The sequence below is a fragment of the Leptidea sinapis genome, chromosome 12 (genome assembly GCF_905404315.1).
Source record: "Leptidea sinapis chromosome 12, ilLepSina1.1, whole genome shotgun sequence".
NCBI classification, from domain to species: Eukaryota; Metazoa; Arthropoda; class Insecta; order Lepidoptera; family Pieridae; genus Leptidea; species Leptidea sinapis.
In genome coordinates this window covers 7,199,668-7,212,282 of record NC_066276.1, presented here as the reverse complement: position 1 = coordinate 7,212,282, position 12,615 = coordinate 7,199,668, and the positions used below count along the sequence as shown (strand labels likewise).

At 36.3% G+C, this 12,615-nt stretch overlaps 1 protein-coding gene across 1 annotated transcript in view; it reads right to left on the bottom strand.

The window, feature by feature from the left end:
* LOC126967196 (all trans-polyprenyl-diphosphate synthase PDSS1) overlaps window positions 1-12,615 on the bottom strand; it is an 82,463-nt gene that overhangs the window by 33,669 nt on the left and 36,179 nt on the right. Inside the window, exons 3-4 of the mRNA XM_050811677.1 lie at window positions 10,708-10,847; window positions 4,495-4,636 (exon numbers count right to left, since the gene is read on the bottom strand). Of these exons, the coding sequence (XP_050667634.1) occupies window positions 4,495-4,636; window positions 10,708-10,847 (282 nt within the window). The remainder of the gene's footprint in view (window positions 1-4,494; window positions 4,637-10,707; window positions 10,848-12,615) is intronic.

The following is a 12,615-nucleotide window of genomic DNA, read 5'->3' as shown; positions in this document are numbered from 1 at the left end:
AAGGCCGCAAAGTCGTTTAAGGCGAAGAAAGTGATGTCTTTAGCTGCGCGGCGAGTTACTGACTTAGTCATTGATGAAGTATGCCGCGGTGAGATCGGAAAACGAACTGTCTTCAATGACTCGACGAGACAACTGTTCAACATTATTTTTTGTACTATAACGCAGTCTCACCGAGACAAAGTGGATCTTGACTTTCAACACTCATCAACGTCATCGACTAGGCGTCTTAATGCGTAATCAACTGTACTGTCGTCACTCTCTTCCTTGATCATGAATACGGATCCTAATAGGTTTAAAAGTTTCGTTTTATGACGATAAGGAACGAGACGAGCAAGGCATTACACTGCAGTGCCACTCAGGATTCTTGAAAAACCCAAAAAATCTCAGCGGCACTACAATTGCGCTCGTCTCAAGAGACATAAGATGTTAAGTCTCTTTTGCCACAGCTTACACATTACTGTTTCACGGCAGAAATAGGCGCGTTGTGGTACCCATAATCTAGCCGGCAGCCTGTGCAAAGGATCCTCCCACTGGTGCTGTCCTAATTAGTGAGGTTGTTTCAAGTCCTAAGATCCTGCAGAGGTATGAGTGCCGTAGCACATAACAGCTCCGTTTCGTGGTATTTAGTATATTACTCGAGCATTTAGGAGATGTCAGAACTAACATAGGCGAGTGCCACAGCTCAGACTCTTTGAAGACCCACAAAATAAAACGCTTGGCGTGCCTTAAGAAGTAAAATTACTGGGCAAATTAGAATTAACATCTTATGTTTCAAGGTGACGAGCGCAGTTGTAGTGCCGCTCATAATTTTTGGGGTTTTTCAAGAATCCTGAGCGGCACTGCTTTGTAAGGTACAGGACGCATCCTGAACGTCCTGCTCGTCTCGTCCCTTATTTTCATAAAAAAAAAATTTTCAGTACAAATAATTATCGGCCATAAACTTACGGTATCCATATGTATATGAGAACGAGAACAGAGAACTACATATCATCACATTATAAATCAACAGACTATATTCACGACGGCCGGACGATTGTTGTTAGATGATGAACGAATTTGGTCACTAATGATATGACATTTCGTGCCTTAGCAACCGCTGAAGCTCACTGGCCACAACGAAACAATAATCCATTCAATACGCAACATACATACGCAATCAGCCTGGTTATTCCAACATTCCATTCATTATATCATCGAAGATTAAGACACCATCAATACCAAGGTTACTTTACTCAATACATCTATATATCTACGTTTTATTAGCGATTGGGTAGCATGTTTACAAGAGACGGAAGATATGAAGGAGATATTGAAAGGAGAGTGACTGCGGGAAACTGTGTGAATGGAGCGCTGCAAGCCTTTATGAACGGCCAGCCTGTGCCGAAAGAGACGCGAATGGCTGTCCATAATGGAGTGCTTGTCGCCACGTTTAATGTACGGAAGTGAGAGTTGGAAATGGCAGAAGAAGCATAAAAGCAGAATTAAGGCAGTTCAGATGCGATCACTGCGTAGTATGTGTGGGATAAGACTGATTGATTGAATTCCGAATGCGGTAATAAGAGCGCGCTGTGGTTTGAAAGAAGATGTTGTGACTGAGAAAGGAATGCTGAAATGGTTTGGACACGTGGGGTGGATGAGTGAAGAAAGAATTACTTATCGAAAATATAAGGCAAGTGTGTGTGGGCAAGTCGGTCGTGGGAGACCTCGTAGAACAAATTGGGGACGTTTTGAGAAATGGGAAGGTCCGAAGCACCCGCAACCGGCGAGCATGTATGAAAAGAGTGGAGGAAGCTAGTGAGGTTTGTAAGGATAGAAGCAAGTGGCATTCTATTGTCTCTGCGTACCCCGACGGGAACAAGGCAAGAATATGTGTGTGTGTGTGTGTGTTATTAGCGAGTTACATGGGTATTAAATAAAAAAAAAGAACCGTACGTATTGCAGTAATGGGGCTCAACGTATTAAGAGTGATAGTTGCACAAAGCCGCTATGAAGCGTTAAAATTGGCGATATTTTAATTTATTATCTGATCGAAGTTGTACTTGTAGCTTATTTTGAAGGTACAAATATTGGCTAAAATATACTGTAATCTAACTTACGCCATAAGGGTTGCGTGGTCGACAGTTGATGAATTAGAACTAGAGATATTAAGAGCGTCACATATTATGCAGGATGCATGACGAAAACATCAACACTCTCAAACCACATTCATCTATAGGAAAATCTACAGAACGCTCATATCAACGATATTAATTGGTTACTGATTGCCCTATGCGTATACCATAAAAAAAAGTATTTAATTTAAAGAATTCAAGACCTTATGAAACTCCTTTACGCAATACACAGAAAAAATACGTATTATTTAAATGATAACAAAGTTTGGGTATGAATTACCCTAAAGGATTTGAGCTCAGTCATTTCACCAGTGGGAGGCTCCTTTGCACCGGATGCCGGCTAGATTATGGGTACCACAACGGCGCCTATTTCAGCCGTGAAGCAGTAATGTGTAAGCATTACCGTTTTTCGGTCTGAAGGGCGCCGTAGCTAGTGAAATTACTGAGCAAATGAGACTTAACAATTTATGTGTCAAGGTGACGAGCGCAGTTGTAGTGCCGCTCAGATTTTTGGATTTTACAAGAATCCTGAGTGGCACTGCAGTGTAATGCAGGGCAGGGCGTCTCAATTGCCATCAGCTAAAAATAATTAAAAAAAAGCTTTCAATTCATTTGTTTTTGTCAACGTCAAATGACTCTTAGACTGAGATCTATCGAGCGTATTTAGCCTTTGCTCAGTCTTTACTTACGTAAAACTTTGCTCAGAGTGATAAAACGCGAACTTGAATTTTGCATTGGACTGTCATAGCTTAAGCTCAGCATAATTTCAGCTGTCAAATGACTATAAAAACGGAATAAAAAATTATACTAAGCTTATACTAAACTACTTATTACGTAAGTAAAGTCTAAGTATGCTCTATTTATCTCAGCCTTACTCAAACATAGTAGCGTCAAATGTGTCGAAAAAAAGTGTGTGTGTACTTATGTATGCACGCAAGAAGTTATACTTATTTGGCCAAACAAAGCAAAAATCATTAAAATTATCTATTCCTCGTGCTATTCTACGTTTGTAGAAAGAACAATATTGTAAAAATCTTGCAAAGATGGCATTGGCAATTAATCATTAAATAACGAATACAGCTATACGGGCTTGAACCTTTCGCCGGTCCTAATAATGGACGAAGAATCTCAAAAAAAAAAGCGAATGTCGCAAACGTCAGAACATTTTAGGAACCAACTTCACCGTGTTCTTCACAGTGGTGCGCGCGCATCTTAATATTTAACACATTCAAATTCCAGTCGGATAAACATGCATACAACTATATGTTTGGGTACACACTCGGCAGCGGCAAACAGCCGAGCGACGATTCATTACAAGTAAGGCAATAGTCACGCCAACGAGCCCTTTAATAATTTAGACGTAATACCAGTCCATTCACGCTATTAGACGCAGTATTCGTGTCACGGTCACAGTTTACGAAGTAGACATGACAATGCCCCGAGACACATACAAATGATCACCTTGTGAAGGTCGCAATGTACAATATCAATTAAACAACTTTATAATCAATGCACACGAATCGTAATTCAGTTCTTTCAAATTCATTGAAATATTTCAAGTGGTTATTGTCTATTACCTACTATTACCTACTAGTAGGTAGTCGAAATGATTGCGAAACTGAAGTGGCAGTGGGCAGGGCACATATATCGACGGACAAATGGCCGTTGAGGCTGTAAAGTTCTCGAATGGCGACCACGTACCGAAAGACGCAGTGTTGGTAGGCCCCCTACAAGATGGACCGACGATCTGGTCAAGATCGCCGGAATACGTTGGTTGAGGGCAGCGCAGGACCGATCATCGTGGAAATCTTTGGGGGAGGCCTTGATCCAGCAGTGGACGTCTTCCGGCTGATGATGATGATGATGATACGAAGTAGCTAAATCCCTGTAGCGAAAAGCAAGTTCGACTAGCACTCAACTGTTTTTCATCGCGGCCATTTTAGAATGCGCAATATTTGTTTTTATTATTTCACGCCACGTGCTCGATTGACCGCCATGCGTCAATTTCGCAACATAAAACCGTTCTTCCACTCCAAGCAGCAAATATCAAAGAAATTCATTTAAAGAGGGATATATTCATAACTAGACATATTGAATTATAATATTGGTATATGTTCGTTCATTTGATGACTGTCGAAAAAACGTTTTTAATTTTTTTATGTAATAAACAAGAAAGGTACGCGTCAGGTGTCATGTACACTCGTTTAAGAATAATAAGAGAACTTATTAGATAGAGTAGGTACCAACCGATTTCTAGTAATGATGTACTTAATAATAATTAAAATATTTTTTAAATCTTAAGCCTCACGGTGACGGGAGCTGTGTGAAGTGATCGAGATTATAATTGTATATATTATATTCTATATATATAATAGAGACTCACCTTCTTGTGGTTCCAGAGCACATTGACGGATGGCTTGCCGCGGCGGAAGTCGCTCTGGTCGATGACGTCATCGTGGATGAGGGACGCCGAGTGGATCATCTCGCTGATCATCGCCACCTGTCGCTGCGACGGCAGCAGTGCGCTGTGGTGCAACCATAATTTATTATTATTTTTATTATTTATTACATGACATTAGAATAACTAAAAAAAAATGGTTCCACAACCACCAACCACACCTTGATGGTTTGTCTGTGGGATCAGATCTTAATAATAACATTTATCAACTTAATATGTAAATGTAAATAGATGTAAACTTATGGAGCTTTTTTTATAAAAGTGGAGGTGAAAAATTGTTACACATTATTGTTTACATTTTTGCTTACGTTGCATTACTAAGGACTATTATTATATACCAATACATACGAACCGACATACCAGTTACATTTACACTACTTAGAGCACTGGCAACTTACGTACCTACCTTCGAAAAGTGCTTTTTGACTTTTTACTTGTGAAGTATGTATGGGGAAAAATACATTCAATCTAACGAGTCTGATGACACATACATGACATAGAATTACCAACAACAAAGAATATACAGGCTGTCCCAAAGTTATGGGACATGAAGGGAAAGTACCTTAAATATCGAAGATAGGCTATTTTACTGAAAGAAGACTTTATGTTATTTTTAAAAGTTAGTAATTCTGCATTCAAAGATTTTCTAAAAATTACTTGCCTCGTCTGGGAATCGAACCGACTTAAATGTAAAAAAAAAACACTCTCTTATGATGCCAATCGAAAGAATGGCCAAAAACTAATAACTCTTCTTAAGTAACATAGTATTTTAAAAAAAGTAGTCAATTAAGTGGGTATCATTTGTAAATTAATTAATTAAATGCTCAAAATGTGATATCTCTTGTCTTACGCAAATCGCCAATCTTTTAATGAGTCCGCTGCCTGTTGATTTTCTTATCATTTCATGGTGAATACTCGATATGATATGGCACAATTCTGTTTGTAACTCGCCCACGTTCTCGTATCGCTTTTTGTATAGCATATCTTTCACGTATCACCAAAAGAAGAAATCTAATGGTGTAACGTCCGGGGATCTGGCCGGTTATCTAATCGGTCCATTCGTACCAATCCAAGTACCAAGTAGGAAAACATTCATTTTACGTTGTTCCTTTCTTTTAAAATACTATGTTACTTAAGAAGAGTTATTAGTTTTTGGCTATTCTTTCGCTTGGCATCATAAAAGTAGGGGTGTTTTTTTTTTTACATTTCTGTCGGTTCGATTCCCAGACGAGGCAAGTAATTTTTAGAAAATCTTTGAATGCAGAAGTACTAATTTTTAAAAATAACATAAAGTCTTCTTTCAGTAAAACAGCCTATCTTCGATATTTAAGGTACTTTACCTTCATGACCCATAACTTTGGGACATCCTGTATATGAAAAAAAATTGCCACTGACTGATTTTTTTAAACTGTATCAAATTTACACATTTCTTATTTTGGAAACCACGAGCCTGTAAATGTTTTAATGTGAATGTGAAAATTGATGAAACTAATGTTGAAAATCCAATCGATATATTTTATGAGAGTTAATATGTATTAATAAATTTATTTGTTTGTATACAAATAATAATAATCATTCATTTTCAGATATAATACAAATTAAAAAGTTTATAACTGTATTAATACGCTGATAGACTAATACCTAACCATAATACTCTCATAAATATTTTTAAAAACTCACTCCTACGAGGGCGGCACTGAAAATATCGGGAATCAAGGAAGTGACACAACATTACTATTTAAAAATGTATTTATTGCTTTTCGAAGTGTTCTCCGCGAAATTTGACACATTTTTGTATGTCACATGTCGATCTTCCTCAATCAGCTTACGCACAGCATCAATGTTTTCTTTGGTGACTGCAGTTTTTGGACGATCTTGACGGGGATCATCACTGAGCTTGACACGTCCACGTTGAAATTCAGCAAACCAGCGATAAATTGTGGTTTTGGATGGGGTTTCATCACCAAATGCAGAAATCATCCGGTCAACACACTGTTTTTGTGTTAAACCACTTCGAAAGTCATAATAAATCATCGCTCTACAATTTTCTCGAGTCAATTCCATTTTCTCAAAGACTAAACAAACGACAAGTTTGAAAAGACCTTGTGACAAGACCGAGAATCTTTTTTTAAATAAACAAATGGTATTCGATTTTTAAACCAAGTAGTTTTCAATTAAAAAGAGTTTAATATGACAGGAACAGTGGAAATATTCCATTCCCGATACTTTTAGTGCAGCCCTCGTACAACGGAGGGTTTGTTTTTTTTCTGGTTAGAGGAGAGGTTAGAGCCTAAATAGGAATAAAACTGAAAAAAATTAAGGATGACGAATAACCTTATACTTTTCCACTATAACGAGTAATTAGGGCACAATGAAGAGTAAAATACAAAACCGCGACACAGCCTTGAACATTACGTAACACTGTGCTTCCTAAACAAATTATCACTCAGGTATCATTAATCTCCATTGTACACACCGCACAATGTGCTAAACACATCGCATTACTTGACAGAAATAGAGCCCCTTATAAAATAACATGAATGCCACTTCAGATTATATATACAATTTGTACTCTATTAGCAATGTCACACATTTTCAAGTTCTAATTCCATAACTGGAGAAGATAATGGCGCTTCTTCACAATCGCCGATCACACGCGAGCACGATCGAGTGGAAGGCTTATTCGCTTCTAGTCGCCGATCATAGTCTATAATTGTCGTAATGATCGCGGCGATCGGTGACTTGAAACATTTAAATGCACAGAACTTTATCAGAACTACCCATAAATATGGCATCCCAAAGTTTGGCATCCAAAATTTATCACAAAGATTAAAATAAGGTAGGTATAGAGGTACTCAGATATTTATCGTTACTATGAGTTTATAATCACTCACCAATTTTATTAATAATATTATTGAATCATGAAATCCATTACGTCCATCTTGAAGGACTGCCGCTTAATAAATGATTACGGACGATCGTGTAGATGCTTACACGATGATCAACGATTAACTTGCGGCTGACAGACGATCAAACATCGTTACTTGTATATAAGATCATACGTCGCCGATAGTGGAAATGAGGCATTACACGCAACATTTTTTTTACGCACACAATTTATAGTCACAATACTTATTACTGAATGTAGGAATCCTACCGGCGATTGCGTAGTCCGGTAGGAGGTACTAGCGACATATGAAAAAAATTGTGAATTGAACGAAATATGACGTATATGAGCAATATTTACATTGACACTTATTTGACAGATACTAAATATTATTTAATTAAGATATTCACAAGTACTACCCGGTTACATCATCTCTGGACCTAACGTCGATTGTAGCTTTGGTACGGTGTGCAAAACAAGCATCGCTAGGATATTATTAATCAATAAAGAACGATTTATTTTTTCAGTATAAGGTGTAAAGTTTATTCATGACAGCACAAAACGGTATTATTATATAAATAGTAAAATTAACAAATTAAAAATAGGATGTCATGAAAAGGACACACTCAGCATTTTTGGAAATTAAAGGATTACCCCAATTTCAACACTGCTTTTTAGTAGGTACCTACCAAGTCGTAGACAACACGGTTCCATTTGTTAGAGGTCTTAAAAGTGACCGATTTTTTATTTATTGAAGCTGTTTATTTTCTGATTATTATTTCTTTTTCCCTTAACCTTTTTTTTCTCTAATAGAAAAGATTTCAGATTGTTGCAGCAAGAGAACAAACTTTTTTGATCTTTCATAGGTGGCGACAAATAATTCCAGCATTTGGAGGCGCTGTATTTAAAGCTACTCCTGGGTGTTGTGTTGTGACGCTGATTATTATTATTATAATTATAAAAGATCAATTAAAGAATCTGGGTTAATTAAAAAATGCATTAAAAGTACAAGAGTCAAAACGTAACGTTGTATATCTTATTAAAAAGAGCGCAAAAAAAGAATGCTGTGAGAATTTCTTGCGCCGCTTCTTCACTCTCAGAGCGCCATTTGTTTCCGAAGCGGTAGTAGTATTAGAAATGACATCAAAAAGAATCAATTTTGAGAAAATAAATGCGTTTTAACGATGATAACTTCAAAAACAAAGCAGTGATAGCATGAAAATATCACAACATGTACCTAACGGTACTGAAATTAGGTCGAAAAAAATGGCGACGTAAATTTAGCGAAATTGAAAAACAAAGCACCGAAATTAGTTGCTTTTTTGTTGCTAATTAGTTGCTAAAAAATTCATTTTTTTGCTCTAACCGAACGCAAAAAATCGGCAATAACGCTAATTTTACATTAAGATAGCGTGGGAATCACTGAATGTAGACTGATCAATCAAGCAAATAGGGGTCAATTTGTTGCTAATTTGTTGCTGAAAGATGCTAAGAAGAAAAAAAATAAAAAATAAAATTGATTTTGCCACGCTAGCTTAACTAACGATTTAAAACTGTGTTTTACGTTGTAATAAGAGTGATAGCACTATAATCGTGACCAAAGCTCTATCAACTACAATTCATTAAAATTGGTTAGGTTAGGTTATGTTAGAACAGTTAAAACAACGCACGAGCCGAGCGTAGCGTGCCGGGGTAGCGGCCGGCGAGTGCCAGAACCAAATAGTAGGCGTTTCCGGATTGCCGATTTTTTGCGATCGGTTACAGTAAAAAAAATTAATTAATTAGCAACAAAAAAGCAACAAATTTCGGTGATTTTTTTTTTCAATTTCGCTAATTTTACGTCGCCATTTTTTCAGACCTACTGAAATTTCAAACCGTACTAGCAGAACGGGACGAAAGCGAGGGGGTGAGGGGAACGGTAGAGGGCTTCAGGTTCCAGCGAGGTCCAAAGATAATATCCTTAAGAAATAAAAAGCTCTAAATATCGCTATAGCAGATACACGCACAGAATGGATTATTCAAAGTAAAGAAATAATTGTCCGCTTATCTAATCCATGCTTAACATAAAGCATTTTAAAATTTGTATTGTAATATTCGCCACGTGTTCGGTTAGGGCAAGACGCGACGAATAGCATGAGTCTAGATCTACGTGCTGCCAATATATTAATATCAAATTGTGATGTCTCTACTATGATGAACACCATCCAAGGATATGTTTATGCGTGAGCTGTTTCCTATATATCAAAAGTATGTCATAGAAGTGAGATCATAAGCATATAATATAAATAAGAATATGATAGATTTTGAATGACACAAGAAGAATCTACAATAAGTACAGTCCGGTCTTAGTTATTTCTTATAGTAGGTACTTAGATTAAGGATTAGATTAAGGATTAACTAGATACCGCACTACTTAAGAACACTAGCTTTTTTATTACGGCAACGTACTACAAAGCTGTGGAATGAGCTTCCTTGTGCGGTGTTTCCGGGACGGACGATTCATGGGTACCTTCAAAAAAAGCGCGTACACCTTCCAGAACATGTGGCACGTCAACGTCACACACTGTTCGAGACTGGCTCGAGTACACCCACTTGGGCGTTAGTTGCCGCACTTTTCGACTACGCCCGAGGTATCTAGTTAGAGCACAGCGGAGACCAATCCTTAATCTAAGTTTCAGTAAATATTTAATTGTAAATCATGAAAACTACGTGATAGCCTATAACAAAACCGGAATCAATATCCTTAAATCAGATTAAAATTTATAGTTTACGTAGACGTCTGTTTTGTTATAACAAATACAGAACATACAGCTAGTTGTGTTGGATAAAATTACTAAGTATGACAGTAATCACGACCATCATGTTTACGAAGCATCCTTACACAAACAATTAATTTAAGCTCTATAATCTGATGCATCCGATATACGATAATTTATATTGATACAGTTAATTCTTTAATATTTTTTATTAAATAATTTATATTATTTAAACACGTCTCATATATTGGATGCAGCAACTTACAAACTAATTTATGTACAAATGCTATTGTTAAATACTCTATTTGATTGAAAAGAGCGGCCGTTGAGTTTCTTATATGTTCTTCTCATGAGCTCAACTTTTTACGAACATATGGTAAATTCGGTAATTTAAAAAGAAAAATTTGTAATTAAATAAAGTTAATAGTCTAATTGAATATAGTTTATTTGAATTTGACTTCTACTAAAGGAACAATAACTATTAAAGCCAATTACCTATTTTCTCCATATACGTGATAGTTGACAGCTTTTGCCATTAGTATCGCCACCATAGGCCTCAGAGCCTTGCCTTGTCCGTCGAAGTAATAAGTAGCTATGGTGTTCAATTCGGGTTGATTTGTGTTGCGTTCCAGCTCCTGTTGGAAATACAAATTATATTTATTAATATAACAACATTTAAATTCACACGAACATAGTATTACCAAACCAGCAATTTTTACGTGTTACAATTGATTCAACGATCCGTCCAAATGTTTTGAGTTTTCTTTAGTTTTAATTCCGCCAATATTTGTCTTCAAACAATTCGACACGTGTTTCACCTCTACACGAGACATCCTCAGGAGATATTGGCTAGCCAAACTCTGGCACTAGTGTTCGCTACAAACACCCTAAAACACTAACACTAATGAAAACTCGAAACATTTGGATAATTATAGATTTGCGCAAAGTAACGCCCCTGTTTCAATAAATTTTCAACGATCTGTTTCAAATTAAAGATTTGGATTTGAAAATCATGTTAATATGTCTTTCCTTAAATATAATCTAAATAGCTAACTCGATAGACGTTGTTTTTTATATAAATACTCTTTTTTATGAATTTGTAAATAAAATTTCATAACATCAAGAATTATTTCGTAAAATATCCTTGCTAGGTATAATGAAATTGTTTCACAGCAGAACTGTCAAACCGTGCGTCAATAAATTCTCTCATAGAAAATATCTGTATACAAAACAAATATTAGAAATAAAAATAATTATGGGTCCCAAATCGAAATAAAAACTATCCTTTCTCTCAAGCTGGACCAAACTAACACTCGATGAAGTAATCCCCATTAAAATCCGTACATTAGTTTAGGAGTCCATCGCGGACAAACAACGTGTCACGTAATTTATACATATTAAGATAAGTAAGTAATATAAAAGGTAATCGCTCCACCAATCAAATGTTTTTAGTGCCAATCTTAAGGATTACTTATTATAAGAATAAGTTTCTGATCAGAGTTTACAGAACACGTTAATTGGCTCTTGAAACCTTTGTATTTTTTTATCTGTTATCATTATTTTTCGTAACTTTTGTTAAGTCTTAAAAACTTCACTGCAGTATTATTAAGAACTATTTTGGCTAGTGTAGTATTTAATATTTATCATTATGTCACATAAAAATAGCTGTAAGTTTCGTTATATACCCACAAATACAACATTTTTTTTACAAGTCAACTCAGAGGTCATCCAAATGGATTTGAAGGGTCGGCAACAACTCTCCTTTGATGCATCTTGTGTTGCAGAATTTGGCCGGCGGTGATCACTTAACACCACATCATACCACACGCCACAACCTCAAACATGCGGCTTCTGAATATATGGCTATCGTAAGCAGTGTGGTTTTCATTCGCGGTAAATAAAGTTTAAATTAACTTTAAGGGTTTTCAGGACCATACACCATGAGTACCTTCACAACTAACTAAAAGGCGGGCAAGGGATTAAACCTTTTACAAGATCATTTGTTATGTTTTTAAAGTGAAAAGAATGGCCCTCACTTCTGGGATAAACTACACAAATAAAACTGAAAACAAAATTTTATGAACGACGCGAGACTCGAACTCGTGACCTCTTGCGCTCCGTGGGAGCGCAATTCTAACTGTGCCAACCGTTCGACCGACGTATCGTTTATTAAATCTTACATGCTATGTTCAACTCTCAACAAGATACGTAGAAAATTACAATTATTACAAGTCACACTAATATAATACAGTCTAAACATTTTTTTTGTTTTTTTTTTTTGGACGCTCTCTGGATGTTAATTATAATAATCAAACTATAACGATATATAGCCCAAAAACATACATAAAGCTTTGATTACGAATTATATTTGAAACAAATAACTATAGAATTAATATGAAACCA